The sequence below is a fragment of the Pinus tabuliformis genome, chromosome 2_1 (assembly GCF_031772625.1).
Source record: "Pinus tabuliformis cultivar Carrire ecotype Pingquan chromosome 2_1, CPIR1, whole genome shotgun sequence".
In the NCBI taxonomy this organism is placed as follows: domain Eukaryota; kingdom Viridiplantae; phylum Streptophyta; class Pinopsida; order Pinales; family Pinaceae; genus Pinus; species Pinus tabuliformis.
Window position 1 is genome coordinate 74,350,459 of NC_142299.1, and position 15,824 is coordinate 74,366,282.

Here is a 15,824-nt window from a genome sequence, read left to right on the forward strand (position 1 = left end):
AATAATATAATCTTACATTGTTCACAAAGACTAATAACTTGATCTCTAAGAGATCATAGCAAAACTTTTACACATTTACCAAAATAAATTTAAAAGACTAAACTTGTTTTTGACTACTATAATATAGGACACTAACAATGTTTACCGAAATTCAAGCAAGAAGAAATTTTAACAAATAAATTAAATTATAATAATAAAATCATATAATAAATTTTAACAAATAAATTAAATTATAGTAAAAATATCATATAATTTTACTTAATATCAATAAGAAATTAGTAAAAAATATTAATAATAAATCAAAATGGTTATTAATTCAAACAACAAATAACTAAGTAAATAAAATAGCTCTATTTTCAACATTTAAAGAATATATTTTGCCTATCTTTCAAAGATATATCTAGCAAGAACAACTACCCTTTAAAATATATCTATCTATATTTTACATAGAAAATGTAAAACATTCTAGACAACCTTTTCAACAAAAACTTTATCACTACAATAACAAAATACATTATCATTACAATTAACAAAATACCTCAATCTATCAATCAACAAAACCTAAATTCACTGGATTCTAAACGTTAACACTAACTTGAAATCAATATTTTTACTTTAATTTAGCTATATTTAAACTAAGTAGCAAGTATAGACCACTCTGTAGCACTTATTTAATGACATTATTATATCTCCTCATACCACAAGTATCTATGACCATTATTGCCATCCTTATTCAAACCACTGGTCTCATATACACTTCTTCTGATGACAATGAATTCCCTTGTGTCCACTCATGTGGGCAAGGAACTCAAAGCTGGTAAGCCTAAAAAGTCTCAACTTTGACCTTTATAACTTGTGGCTACCCATTATGATAGCTTTGACTAACATAACATGGATCATGTTGTTCAAAGATTAACGAGGATAATTTTTTTAGTAAAGATAACATTATTTTGGACTTGACTATTATAGCTATTTCTAAAATAGGCAAATGTGAATTAGGAAACTATCCTTAAACTATGGGTTGCAATGTCTTTTAAAATAGTACTAAGCATATGATAAATGAATAATTAACCTCGTGTCATTCTAATTACTCTAGACTATCTTTAACCTCGTGAATGTTAAAATAATTTTCTTTCATGAATATTAAAATTATTTTCTTTCTTTCTTTTTATAATTGTGAAAGTGTTACAAAATAGACCCAAAATAAATAAATAAATTAAAGTAACTCTCACCACCCTATAATTGTGAAAGTCTTACAAAATAGACAAAGATTTAAATTAACTCTCACCACCCTAGTAGTGAAACACATGTTAGGTCAAGGGTTAAAAATCTCAACATCACAAATGGTGAATAACAAAACAGTTTCTCCATTTGATAGCGGGGAGGTCTTTACCTAGACGGGAGCCATAGGTTTGGTCACCGAAGCAGAGGCTCGGTTCAGGTCTTGCAAGCTCTCATACACATACATCATTATAGGTTAGGGCAGCCGAATGTTAGAGGTCTTTCAGCGCGAGAGGGTGGTTGTGGTGGTTACCAGGAGAAGAAATCGTCTGCTCTCGACTTATCTGCAAAAATGGTAAGACTTACTTCCATGGCCTCCAATGGCCCCATCATGATCTAGAGAGCTGTGAAGAGGTTTTTATGTGCGTTTCATTTTTATATAGAATATTAAAACCCTAGAGTCAGAGTTCAGTTTCATTGAGATTAAAACCCTAGAGTCCTCACGGTAATAGGTCCCCAGAAATCGTAATGCCTAACATCTGTTTTTGCTTTTCTCGTTCGTGTGTTTGCAGACGAAACGCACGAAGAAGGCCGGTATTGTGGGGAAATATGGTAACTTTTTTTGCTCTTCTCTTGCTCTTCGTAGGGTTTAAACTCTTGATAGGGTTTGAAGCGTGTTTTATCAGGGTGAGGTCTCTTGACACCGCTGCTTTCTGTTTCAGGTACCAGATATGGTGCCAGTTTGAGAAAACAGATTAAGAAAATGGAAGTCAGTCAACATTCCAAATTTTTCTGTGAATTCTGTGGCAAGGTATGTAACATTCATCAACACGATTCAATCATTAGCTTTTTCAATTTGATCAGATTTGGTCACAGGAGGTTTGCTTTTTGTCAGTGAAAATAGGCTGTTGTTATTGCCCTCTCTAGGGGTCATGTTTGTCCTCATGGGCAGCTTCGACCGTTTAGAGGGGTCGCCGTTGTTGATGGAGGCGTCGCAGCTGTTATGCTATCCTGGTAGTTACACATCATATTCACAACACAACGCTCTTTGCTAGGGATTGAAAGACTAAATTAGAACATTTAAATGTTTCCAAACATAAGCAATATATCTTTTATTCGTGATCTCTAAATATGAATAGATTCTGATCCTGTTAGATGCGAATAGATCCTGATCTGGGTAAATACTAATAGATTCTGGTGGGAGGATGGGACTCTGGAAGAAAAAAAGGGTGGATTCCAACCTGGATAAATACTAATAGATTCTGATCCACTGGATACTAAAATATTGTGATCCCACTAGATCCTAAGAGATAAAAAAAGTGGTGGATTCCAATCTCTCTGTAGGTATATAGGTGTTGGAGTTGTTGACTGGAATATTGCCAAACAATTTTTACTCATAGTGTCTTCTTGGTTATTGGTTCTTGGATGTATAAATGGATTTAGTGTTCTTAAAAATCTTGGGACACTTGGAGAACCCTAGGTCACTTGTATTTGTTCTGGATTTTTATTTGTTCAGAATTTAGACATCAAAACTTGTGATTCTGATAAATTCTTGCAAGTTTCTGCATAAATTTGACATCAAAACTTGTGATTCTAATAAATTCTCCCAAGATTTTCTGCATAAATTTGAGTTAAAATATTACAAAAAGTTTGACTATCGCCTTTCTGACTATTAATAGATTCTAATCCCAATAAATACTAATAGATTCTGATCCCAAGAAATACTTAATAGATTCTGGTAGTGGGATAGGGGGATTTGTGTGGAAATAAGTCACCATGGTTTGGAGAAAAAAAGATGTTATGGTAAGATTTTTTTTTTTTTAATCTCACTAAAGTATTTTGACTGATTTAAAAAATACGACAATGCACATGTTCTACAAGACGAAGTAAAGAAAAAAAGGGAAAGTTTAGTAAGACAGATGTTCATCTCTTTAATAATTTTTTTTCAACCGATTTTTTTTTTTTAAATGGTGCCTGGCGCCTGACATCTCTTTAATAAATTTAAAAGCTCATTATTACGACAATAATCGATAACTAGTACAGTAGAGAAGATAGTTTAAAGCTTATTTTTAACACAGGTTTCTTGTGGTTAAGTAATGTTGTAATGTAGTACACCTGTCATTGTGCTCTCAGTTTGCTGTGAAGAGAAAGGCAGTTGGGATTTGGGGATGCAAAGACTGCGGAAAGGTTAAGGCAGGTGGTGCATACACTCTCAAGTAAGTCCAATTCCTGGTCTTTTTAGTTTTTTTTTTTTTTTTTTTGAAATTCCATCTAGAAATTGGTATACCACATTACATGTGTTCATTTGTTTTATTTTTATATGCTCTTTACTCCCACACACATGCTCCGGGCTTGCTCCCTTTAGTCTCCTTTGTAGGGTAAAATCTCGTGTTAGATGCAGGTGTGGGTTATCTATATTTAATATCTTATATTAAAATGCACTTGCAGTACTCCGAGTGCCGTGACTGTACGAAGTACCATTCGGCGTTTGAGGGAGCAGACTGAAGGATAAACTGTTTTTAGTTTTGTATCTCTGAATATTTTAAGGCCAGTTTTAGGGTCTAGATCTTGTAGTGATTAGTAGATTTAAACGGTTCTCCAGAAGGAAAAAAACACTATATATCAGTTTTCTGTTAGTGTAATCTCCTTAGCTGTAATGGTCTGGAGATATGACTGTATCAGGCTTTGTCAGTTTCTTTTGAAATTGATATGCCTGTATCAATTTTTGGTGGTTCTCTGTCAAGGAGAACTAAGAACTAGTCAATGGGTTTATTAAATATTCAACTGAATTCATTGGTTCAATTGGAGATAAGAGTCTGAAATGGCCCTTCAGGTCTGTGGTATTTTCCATGCATACTTATCCATGCAGCGATATTTTTATATGATGTTATTTTTTAAGGGCAATATTACAATTCAATCTTTTTGGTTATTGATCCCATAGAAAAAAAATATGAATGTACAAGGTTAAAACAACGAAGATATTAGAAGTTGGGATGTTAGCACGTAAAAGTGCTATCTTTTCAACTTGGAATTACACTAACGTATAATTATATTTAGATTTCACATGTATTTTAGGTTATGTCTTCACTGTTGAAATTTCTAACATGAGGGGCTGAATGGTCAAACAAATGTTGAAATCATGTATAACGCTTGTGCACATTTAGTCACTTGAGAAAATGTGTTTGTAGCACTATCCATTCAATTTCGTGTCTCATGTTTTGATGCTGTGAGGCATTTCTTTTTGTGGCTTATGCACATGAAGGGACTTTGTGCATTCTGTCGACCATTTGTTTGCAGCTGATCCCCCTATTCTATTCTACCCAGATGCACCGAGCCTTTTCTTATTCTTCTTGGGGGTTTGATGTCCTGCGGCCATGGTGGTTAATCGCTGTTGGTTCCAATGGTTGCGAGCAAGTGGAGGATTTTTCCTTGCAATCTTGGAAGGGGATCTTCCATTGTTTATTACGTTGGATTACCGACAGTTCGAGGGCTTTCTTGAGAGTTTGATATGCTGTTGCCATGGCAGTTAATCGTTTTTATATGGTATATCAGCAGGCTGAGGATTTCTCCTCCGAATGTTGGAAGGGGATCTCGCCACTGTTTGTTATCCTTGGCTTACTGACAGTTGAAGGCTTTCTGCCTGGAATTATGGAATCTGGTTCAGTCTTGTTAGGAGTTTCCGACTGCTGATCGACTTGCTCATCTATAGGCTTGCCAAACAGATTGTAGTTTGCTTGTTTGTTTATTTTTTTTAAATAAAATCTATATATATTATTAAATACAGATTGTAGTTTGCTTGTTTGTTTATTTTTTTAAAATAAAATCTATATATATATTATTAAATTCTCTTTCGTTTAATTATTAATTAATTATTTATTTAAATCTTATCAAATTTTTTATTTTTATTATTATTATTTGAATGATTTTAATTTAGTGGTTTCTTCACATGCTCTATGAGATGAAACACTGCTTGAAAGTTATGTAATTGGTAAACATAGCATTTGACAGAAAATGAGCCTGCTTGTATTATATACTGTTTGACTTTTTCAGTGCTTCTAGGGATTCGTTCATCCTCTATTGCAGATCAAAGAATATTTGAAGAAACAGTGCAATGTTCATAGAAAATTTCCTCAGATTCTCTCAAAAGGAATCATCTTGTATAGCAAACAAGAAGATTTTCATCGAAATGCATGTCTGTCCTGTCAAAGCTTTTAGGTTTTTATAATGTATACATGAACTGCTCTGAAGAAAAAGATAATCAGGTGACTTTGGTGCATATTCCGAACAAAAGGATTTGTTTTGTTTGAATTGTTTAAAGAATGAAAGCATTATAGTAATTGAGGCATACTGAGGGATAAATTTAATAAACGTGGATAGAAATGATTAGGTGAGTTATTTTATGAACTAATATTGCTTTGTGATTTACTGCAATCATGATTCCTTTTATTCCTTTTAGATGAAACTATTTGAGGTATTATTGTTGCTCAAATTGTACAGACCTATGCCTTGTGAAGTCAGCACTCTTAGATTGAATTTACATATTTGAGATCCATGCCTTGTGAAAAGACAAGTTGGGAACCAATCTTAACAAGATTTTAAGGATTAGATTGAATTTATATATTTGAGACCAATGGCTTATGAAGTCAACACTCTTGCTTTATAAAATTGAGACTGAAGTATGGGATGGACTTATATAAAATGCAATTAAGTGAAATGCAAAGATCTTGGGAAATCTACATGTGACCTTTTACTATTTTGAAGTTGGGCTCCAAGGTAGGTTGTGGGAAAGAGGCCAACAGCAAGCAAACAAAGGCTTGATTAATGAAATTTTTTGTTAGGCTCCTATCAACTAATGAGTGTGGCTCTAACAACTGAAAGGTCACCGTGTTAACAACTGAAGAGTTGCCAAAACCCCTCAAGCTAAGTGAGAAGGGATGACCTAGAGATTTATCAATCAAGTTTATGCTTGGAGGTAAATTGTTACTGCAAGGAAACTTAAGATGAAATGCACAATGGATTGAGTGAATCTTAAGTTAAGATTTACTTAATAATTTTAAGTACTATAGTTATGATTAGCTTATGAAAAGTACTTAAAAATGAATTGAGAGATGATCTATAACAAGAAAAGGAGATCTGCGATACAAATGCATTAGAAAAGATTGAACCATGATAAAGTTTACCCAAATGCTAATCACCAAAAAAATATGCTTTTGAACCATGATAAAGTTTACCCAAATGCTAATCACGAAAAAATATGCTTTTAAATGGAAGATCACCCATATGCCAAATAGATCAATGTAACTAAACTTGAGATGAAATGCATATCTTAGGTCAAGATTTAGTTAATAATTTTAAGTACTTTAGTTATGATTAGCTTGTGATAAGAGTATTTAAAAATGAATTGAGAGAATCTTAAAGAAGACATGGAGACCTGCGATACAAATGCCTACAAATGCCAACAAGAAAAGAGGTAACCATGATAAAATTTTAGCTTGTGATAAGAGTATTTAAAAATGAATTGAGAGAATCTTAAAGAAGACATGGAGACCTGCGATACAAATGCCTACACATGCCAACAAGAAAAGAGGTAACCATGATAAAATTTGCCCAAATGCTAATCACCAAGAAATATGCTTTTGAAATGCTAATCACCAAGAAATATGCTTTTGAATGAAAAATCACCTAAGGAATATGCTTTGAATGAAAGATCACCCATATGCCAAATAGATAATCACAAGATGCTTTATAAATGTTATTAGCAATTATAAAACTTATCTATTTGCCCATGATTATTCCACAACTAGATAAATGACAATAATACTATATGCTCAATTAAATTAAAACATTTAGAAATTCAATACCAGTGTGGATTTGTCATTAATAAATGGTCATCAACAATGAAACAAGAATGATAATATGGAAGGACTTATTTACCTTTCTGATGGCAAAAGAGAAGTGATGTGACTAGGAAAGAGAAGTGATATGACTATGATTAACTAATAGGATAGCAATATGTTAGTTTAACAATATTATGACATTAGTGTACTTTTAGAGAGCTTATTAGATATAAACTTCATAGGTTATGAACTCACAAGAGGCACACAACGTTAGCCTCAAGCCAAGTGTAAAGCAAAGCCTTCTAGACAAGCCAAAGTAAACCTTTGTATTACTTCCGTTCTTATGGTGCCAAGTGACATAAATGGGTAATTGTAACAACAATGTGATAATGTTATGACAACAATGAATGTTTTTAATGCCAAGTATGTAAAATAATGACAAAATCTTATCTTTCTTTTGAGTTAGATTAGAGAGCAGAATAGTAAGAATGTGCTTATGCTTCTGATGTATTTCAGTCCCTTCTGATAATTATATATCAACCTAACAGTGACTCTTAAACAAGATGAGTCATAAGATTGCCCACAAATGAACACCAAATACAATGAAGAGAAAACAATGACCAAGATTAATGCAAAGTTGCTACTTGTAATACCACTGTAAGATGAAAACATACTTCTGCAAATTGAGATAAGACGACTAACTCAAACAATGAAATCAGTTAGCAAATGAGCAAGGGACGAGAACCAGAACACAATTGCTGCAATTCTTATAATTATTATGTAATGAGCCAGGATTGATTTCGAATGTCTTGAGATTGTAAATGCTTTTCATTGGTCACTTGTACATCACAAAAGCAAATTCATAATGACGAGAGAGTAATGTTGGATGATATATCAGTTAGAAATAGGTGAAATCTTAGCGCTGCAAACACAAATAACTATGAGACTACCAATAGTAGTAAACTATGCCACAAAAATCTTAGTGAAAGCAGAGAGAGAAAATGTCTAAGCTAGGAAAGAGAAGAAAACAAAGGCTACTTGTAATGCCTTGATGAGATTGCAATGAAGATAAGCAATTCTACTATTAATCCACCATTCTTCTAACAATCAAATACCACAGATTCAATGACCAATTTTGCACTAGGCCCTGGAAACACTAATAAGAAAAATATCAACTCATAGCCAACAAGATCAATGGCCCAAAATGATGTAGTCATGCAAGAATAAGGGGTTGAAGCACTTATTGAATTTTTGTGATTTAGATCTGTTACTTTCAAACAAGCAACACTAACTTGCAATCATAGATTTGTTAATTTTGAAGCAAGTGAAGGTAGAGGCAGAGCATAAAAAAGTCCCTTCAACCCAACTATACAAGGTTGTTAGACCTTGTGGCTAGCCTTAAAGGCACCCTCCAATTGATACTAGGGCTTCAGAAATTTGCAGCCTTAAAAGAATTTCTGTTGAGGCAAAGGCTACTAAAATGTAGATCAAAACCCTCTCTGAGGCCTAGTAGAGGCTCAAACCCTTGTGGCCCCTCTAGAAGTGGGCCAAAGTGGGTAAGGTCCCCAGGAAATTTGGCCTCAAACCCTAGATGCCTAGGGTTTCTGAGGGCTAAAAACCTTAGATTTGAAAGCCCAAAAACCCTAAACGTCCATCCAAATTTATCAAAATAAATAGGATATACATACAAGGAAGGAAAAACATACAAAGGTTAGAGTAAAATTATTAAAATTTACAAAATAGAAATGCAAAAGAAAATAAAAATTAAGGGTTGGAAAATATTTACAAATTAAAAAAAGAAGTAAAAAGTTAGTATATATAGACACAAATTAGAGAAACTACTTAAAAAAATTAAACTGCAAAATTAAAACTTTACAATTTTGAAATCTAAAAGTTATTTACAAAATAAATTTAAAGAATAAAACCCCAAACCATAAAATTTAAAACAAAATCCCAAAACCTGCACTTAGAAGATAAAATTATTTACAAAATCTATTTTACAATATTCACAATTACAAAATCTATTTTACAATATTCACAATAAATTTCAAGGTCTATTGTTAGATAGATCTTGGAAATTTAACATAGTGGGCTCTTAAGCTTCTGGACTTGGGAGTTCATTGGTCCAATTGAAGATTTCTTCATGCCCAAGATCAGTGTATTGATCAAGATCTCTGCACATTTAATATTAAGTTTTTAGCTTCAAAAGGGCCTAGATACACGTTAAAATTCTCACGATCTAGAGATACCTGCTAAATCAATCAAGTTAGAACATTTTTTTAAAACCCAATACCTAATGCAAGATACTTGTGTAAATAGATTATCCAATTGATGGCTAATGAAACAAAAAAATTATAAAATTTATTTCAATAGAGCATTTAAGTACATGATTCAAAAAAATAGACAGAAGAGTAACACCACCATGAACAAACCCCAAATTCTTCTTCATTAATTCCAAAAAAATATTACAACAACAGGGGTTGACTCAGAGTTTTCTAATTTTTTTTTCCATGAGAATCAAATGACTCCTAATTTATTGATGAATTTTCCAAACAATTAGTTGGATTGATCCCATCAAAATAATTTCGATATTTGATCATCTTTTAATTTCGTCGAAAATCTTTATTTTTGAATTTCTCGTAAAAATTATTTTTTATTAGCTCAAAATTAATTATTTTAATTTAATTTTCTAAAAAAATTGACTTTGACTTAACCACCAAGGCCCAAGTCTCTTGGTGCAGTACCTCCATTTTTTTTTTTTTTTTTTTTTAACTAAAACGGGTATTTTTATTTATGGGTGGCCGAAGCCAGATCAAGCAATACAATTCACTGTTTCAAACATTACATTTCTCTGCTTTTACAAGAACGCCTTGCCCTTTTAGGGAATAGTTGCCATATTCGGTGCTCCTGCATTTATGCTGATCATGCTCTTTTCGAGAGTACATCCTGTGTTTGCCAGTCTGTCTGCTTCTGTGTTTAATTCTCTGAGGATATGGAAGAGTTGTACTGAGGAAAAGTCCTTCAGGAGTCTGTTCACTCTTGTAAGTTGTTTGTCTAGTGCTGGATCCTTGAGCCCTTTCTTGTTTATTAGAGATTTTATCAGCAATTCTGAGTCTCCAAAGACTATGATTTCCTTTGGGTTTCCTTTTCTGGCCAGTTGACAAGCTTTTAAAAGACTGAGGACTTCTGCCTGATTGTTGGTTTTTAGCCCAAGTCCCCAGCTGAAATCCTCTTTTCTCCCATTCGGGAGGTAGATGACCCCCCCTGCTCCTGATCTGCCTGGATTGCCTTTCGAGGCTCCGTCAAAGAAGATAGTGCATTTTCCTTGTGATTTCCACCACTTCTGAAAATTATCCAAGGTGTCTCTAATCTGCCAATTTTCCTTGTGAGTTGGGCGAATGATTGCTGAAGGTCTCGGCGTGGGGGAGAAGCCATCCAGCCATGCCCTTTCTTCATTTCGAAGGGAGCTGTCTTTGACATTGGATTGTCTCAGAGTTTCTATTAGGAGTTTCTTGGCCTGCTCCGCTGCTGTTTCTGCGGTGATTTCTTTTTGGTTGAAGACAATTTCGTTCCGGGAAAGCCACAGCTTCCAGCAGACATATTTTGGAGCTGCAATCCACACCTTATGCCAAAGAGATTTATCAATGATGTTGTAGGGGTATCGAGCTTTCCAAGACGAGAACATGTCTGTGATCGTACAGTGTGCTGGGGGTCTCACATTCAGCCCTGTCAAGAAGCTAGTCCAGGCCTTCTGTGCATACTCACATTCGATGAACATGTGAACTGAGGTTTCCAATGCATTTTTGCAGAACGCACATCGATGAGGACCAACAATGTTTCTTCTGCACAGATTATCTCCAGTCAGGATTTTGTTGTGGAATAAAGTCCAACAGAAGAAGTTGATCTTGGGAATGCTGAAGTTTTCCCAGATCTGATTCCACACTGTTTCCGGATGCGGAGAATCCTTTTTACCTTGCATCTGTAGGTATCCTTGTTTGGCTGTGTACTCCCCTGTTTTTCCCCATCCCCATGAATCTTCTTCATCCTTATGCACTGGAGTAAAGTCTGTAATTGCATCTGTGAAAGTATTTAACTGATCTTTTAAATGCGCTGGAATGTTAGGCAATGACCAGCACTGCCAATTTTCCGGATTCCCTTTGAGCTTAACCAAGCTCTTAAATCTGTGATTTCATTATTGGCTGAAAGTGGGGGGTGACCCATAATTCGATCTCTCCACAGCAATATGTTTTTGCCGTTCCCTGGGATTTTATACAGATGAGTTCTAAAGAATTCGATCCCTTTACAGCAGAGCCTCCAAGCCTGCGTTCCTCTAGGAGAAAGCGCTGGATTGAAGGAGATGATCGACTGATTTTGGAGGTACTTGAGTTTTAAGAGCTGGCTGATAGGGTGCGTAGGCTCGGTTATTAACTGCCACAACCCAAAGCTAGATTTGCTTGCTGGGGGTCACGAATTTGGAGTCCGCCTTCGGCAATGGGACGCTTCACTGTTTCCCAATTAATAAGATGAAATCGGTTGCTGTTTCCCTTCCCACCGTTCCACAGAAAATTCCGCATTAGACAGGAGATTTGATCTGCGATTTGTCTTGGAGCCATCAGCAGAGAGGCTTGGTATGTGGGCAAGGCTGAAAGCACAGAACGGATTAGAGTGAGCTTGCCGCCTGTGGTGAGCCAAACGCCGCCCCACGCTGCAATCTTTTTTTTAAACTTAGAAATCACCTCCTCCCACAGGTGATTGCGGTTGGATCCCATCGTCAGAGGTAGACCAAGATACTTTATTTTATCCCACGCTGCGTAGCCTTTGAACCCCAATTCGTTGGCAATCCTATCAATTGTTTGCTGATCAGTATTCCATCCATAAACAACACTTTTCCTCTCGCTGACTAGCGCTCCGGAGATGCTGCAATACTTTTGGAGAATGGTTTTGAATGAGTTAGCGATTCTCATGGAAGCACCCCCGAGAAGGAGTGAATCATCAGCAAAGAGCGCGTGATTCACGGGGGCTATGCCTTGCACAATTCTTATCCCAGGTATGGAACCGATTTGTTTCTCCTGAGTCAGCTTTCTGCTTAGTGAATCAGCCATCAGAATGTAGAGAAAGGGAGAAAGAGGGCAGCCCTGCCTCAATCCCCTGGTGGCTAAAAAGAACTCTGCTGGTCTACCATTCACCATTGGGGCGATCCAGATGTTTTCAATGCAAGCTTTGATGAGGTTTATGAAATCCTGGTTGAATCCAAAGGCTGCAAGAACCCTGAACAGGAAAGAACGATTAACTCGATCAAAAGCATTACACATATCTAATTTGATAATCATACCTTGTTCTTTCCGAGTTTGACTGGAGTGGAGGGCTTCTTGGATCTGAATGACATTGTCCAGGATTTGTCTGCCTTTCACAAATCCACCTTGGGCCGGAGAAATGAGCTTTTGAAGAAGGGGCTTAATTCTGTTAGCCAGCAGTTTGGCCACAATCTTGTAGGATGAATTGCAGAGCGAGATCGGCCTGTATCTGTCGAAGGAGCCTGGGTTTGTTTCCTTGGGGATTAAAGCGAGGAAGGTGGAGTTTATTCCTCCACCCACTTTTGCCTTCCTCAGGATTCCTCTTATCATTCTGAAGAGATCAGTTTTGATTATCTCCCAACAAATTCTATAAAAATGAACTGAGAATCCGTCAGGTCCTGGAGCTTTGTCTGGTTCCATGGACCAGACTATATTAGTTATCTCTTCTTCCATGACTGGGCTCAACAGAGAATCATTATCTTCCACGCTGACTAGGTTTGGAATGGTTGTGAGAAACTCTTCTGCATCCTCCTCATTCCCATTTCTTTCCGCACTTAGGAGGTTCTGAAAATGGTTTACAACTGCTTCTTTGATTTGAGAAAATCCTTTATACACCTGACCGCTAGTGCTGGTAATTTCTGCTATATGATTGCGTGAGAGGCGAGCCCTGCACTGTCTATGAAAGTATGTGGTATTTCTGTCCCCAGATTTGAGCCACAGGCTTCGAGACTTTAAGCGCCAATGTTCTTCTTCAATTCTAAAAGAGCAGTATGCATTCCTTTGGGCAGATTTTTCATTGGCTAAGTCTGTGAGAGAGGGATCTTTCTCCTCCATTTCGAATTGTATTCTTTCCAACTGAAGAACAGCCTCCTTCCTCTGCCTAGTGGGGGTTTGCATAGATTTCTTTATCCAATCTTTAAGAGCTTTTTTTGTGTTTTTCATTTTTTGTTCCCACACAAAGCTTGGGGATCCGAGTACATCTATCCTCCATGCTGTTTGGACTGTTTCAAAGAACCCTTCTTTACCTGCCCAGAGAGGGCTGAAACGAAATGGGAGGGGGCCAAGATCTTCTTCTTCTTTTAGGCATAAAAGGATTGGCTTATGGTCCGATGTGAGCTTTGGGAGGATCTTGGAAAAAACTATTCTGTTGTCCATCATTAATGAGCTGCTGATGAGAAATCTGTCCAACCTAGCAGAGATTTGATTTTCGCCTGTTCTATTGTTAGTCCAGGTGTATTTTCCTTTCACGGGTTTGAAGTCAACTAAGTCCCACTGCAGTATCAGATTTCCCACTGTATTGATGAAGGGATCCCTAGAGTAAATCCCTCCTCTTTTTTCTTTGGGATCTAGAATTATATTCAGATCACCGCCTATGACTATATTTGTGGGGTTGATCTGCTCTATATAATCCAAGAGTGTCCTCCAGCACTCTCTCTTTTCTTCATAATGAACAGGGACATACAAGTTAAACAGAGCAAGGGGGAGATTGCTTGCAGTGTGGCGCAGTTCTGTGAAGATCCAATGTTGGGTCTCAGAGAATCGTTCTAATGAGAAGGAGTTTTTTGACCAAAATGTGCCTATTCCTCCGGCCGAGCCCCTTGCACTGACAACCTTTCCTGAATCATATTTCCATTTCATAATGCTAGTGTTTAGAAGGGTTTCCCCTTCTATTTTAGTCTCTTGGAGCATAAGGATGTCCGCGGTTTCCATCTTCAATAAGTCTTTGATAGCTTCTGCCTTATTGGGGTTACCCAGTCCCCTACAGTTCCAAGAGACCAGCTGCATCATTTACCACTTGATGGGGTGGGGCCTCCTCCCTTGGACGCCCTTGGTCTTGTATTTCTCCCGATGGTCATTTCAATGGTAGTTTGACTGCCTAGGGTTTTCTGTCGTTCTGATTCTTCTTCCCTAGTTTCCTTGTTTGTTCTTCTTCCCACTTTTTTTGATGGCCTTTCAAAGGTTTCCTCATCAGATGAGCCCGTGTTTTCTAGGTTCTTCTTCTTTTGTTTTATGATGTCAGCATAAGAAGGAGAAGGGGTATTGCTAGAATTCGGATTTGGGATGTTACCTGGCTCTTGGTTGTCTGCATTATTCATCTGTGGTGGATCTTCCTGCTCGGCCTCTGGAGGATCTGCTGGTGGTGTAAGAGATTCGAAGGGGTTTTTATCTCCTGCACTGCTGTTAGCTTCCCTGCTTCCACTATTTTGATTACTTGCGTCTTCTTGCCCTGATTTGTTCCCTGTCTCTTTTGCTTTGTTTTTGTTGTTCTGCCTGCTGCTTGCTGTTCTCTTTGCTTGCTTCCACTGCTCGCCTTTTTCTTTTTCTGCTATTTCCTCATTTTTTTTTGCAATATCTTGCAAAATGCCCATATTCATGGCAATGTCGACATTTAAAGGGCAGTTGTTCGTAATCTAGCTCTTGAATATGCGACCAGTCTGCCACTGAAAGTTTGATGGCTTCAGGAAGCCCGACCTCCAGATCAACTTCCACACAGATGCGTGCGCAGGAGAATTGATCCTTCCTCGGGGCCTGATCAATATACCTGCCTAGGGCATTGCCAATGGATTTCAGCGAGCTCTGACTCCAGCAGTGGAGAGGGAGGTGCGGGAGGCGCACCCAAACAGGGACGGCTGTGGGCACATCTTGAGCAGGGTCAAAATCTGGAGACCATTTGTTCAAATATAACCCTTGAGGGCCCATGAAATAAGGTCCATTTCTGAAGATCAAGCTTCGGTCTTCCCCACTGTCAAACACGAAGACGAAGAACCCTTTGCCTACAAAATGGCTTTTTATTCCTTCCTTAACCAGCGGGATCCAGTTTCGTTTGACCCATTCATCTACTGCCTTCGGGGATGGCCATAGCCCTGTGAACTGGCCGATGAGGCCCCTTTCGGCAAGGTTTAGCGCTGATCTACAAGCATCGTCTACCGGTAGAGACACCGTAGGGATGTTGTCCAACTTCTTAACGAACTTTTGTTGCGAGACCGAGATCGGCCGCTTATCAGCTGCAGCAACAAGGGAACGGAATGCATCTAGATCTGAAGGCGGAAAGGGATCACCTCCATTCGCCATGATCGGGGATTGAGGGGCGGGGGTCAAAGCAGGGACCCCATGCACCAACTCAGATCGACCCCCAGAGCTGTCGAAACGCGATTGCAACTCGAATCCTGAACCTCTTCAATCCTAAACGCCCCGCACACCGAAGATCTCTCCGAAAAGCAGAGCTCCACGCCCGGATCGGGCAGGGCAGAGCCGAGCCCAAGGGTTGCAGAGCAGACGCGAAAGTTTTCCGTTGCAGAGCCGCCGTTCAACAAAATTTGAAGAGATCCCAAATTCAAACCATGTAAATCTTTGGCTTATCTCTCCTTGTTCTAATATCTACCAAGAGTACAGAAATGCAACACCTCCATTTTTTTTTTTGAAGACCCACAAATTTTTCATTTTGGAAAATTTATTTTTTGACTATAATTAA

The 15,824-nt window shown here is 37.4% G+C and overlaps 2 protein-coding genes across 2 annotated transcripts; one reads left to right on the forward strand and one right to left on the reverse strand.

Moving 5' to 3' along the window:
* The first annotated feature begins 1,459 nt into the window (after nucleotides 1-1,459).
* On the forward strand, nucleotides 1,460-4,064 carry LOC149198850 (large ribosomal subunit protein eL43). Its single transcript, XM_089402184.1, has 5 exons — nucleotides 1,460-1,576; nucleotides 1,794-1,833; nucleotides 1,944-2,032; nucleotides 3,355-3,437; nucleotides 3,670-4,064. The coding sequence occupies exons 1-5, from the start codon at nucleotides 1,574-1,576 to the stop codon at nucleotides 3,731-3,733; spliced, it is 279 nt and encodes a 92-aa protein (XP_089258310.1). The 5' UTR covers nucleotides 1,460-1,573; the 3' UTR covers nucleotides 3,734-4,064.
* A 5,872-nt stretch (nucleotides 4,065-9,936) lies between these two features.
* On the reverse strand, nucleotides 9,937-15,424 carry LOC149198851 (uncharacterized). Its single transcript, XM_089400388.1, has 4 exons — nucleotides 14,845-15,424; nucleotides 14,421-14,705; nucleotides 11,488-13,968; nucleotides 9,937-11,168 (listed from the first exon to the last, which is right to left on the reverse strand). The coding sequence occupies exons 1-4, from the start codon at nucleotides 15,422-15,424 to the stop codon at nucleotides 9,937-9,939; spliced, it is 4,578 nt and encodes a 1,525-aa protein (XP_089256514.1).
* Between the last annotated feature and the right edge of the window lie 400 nt (nucleotides 15,425-15,824).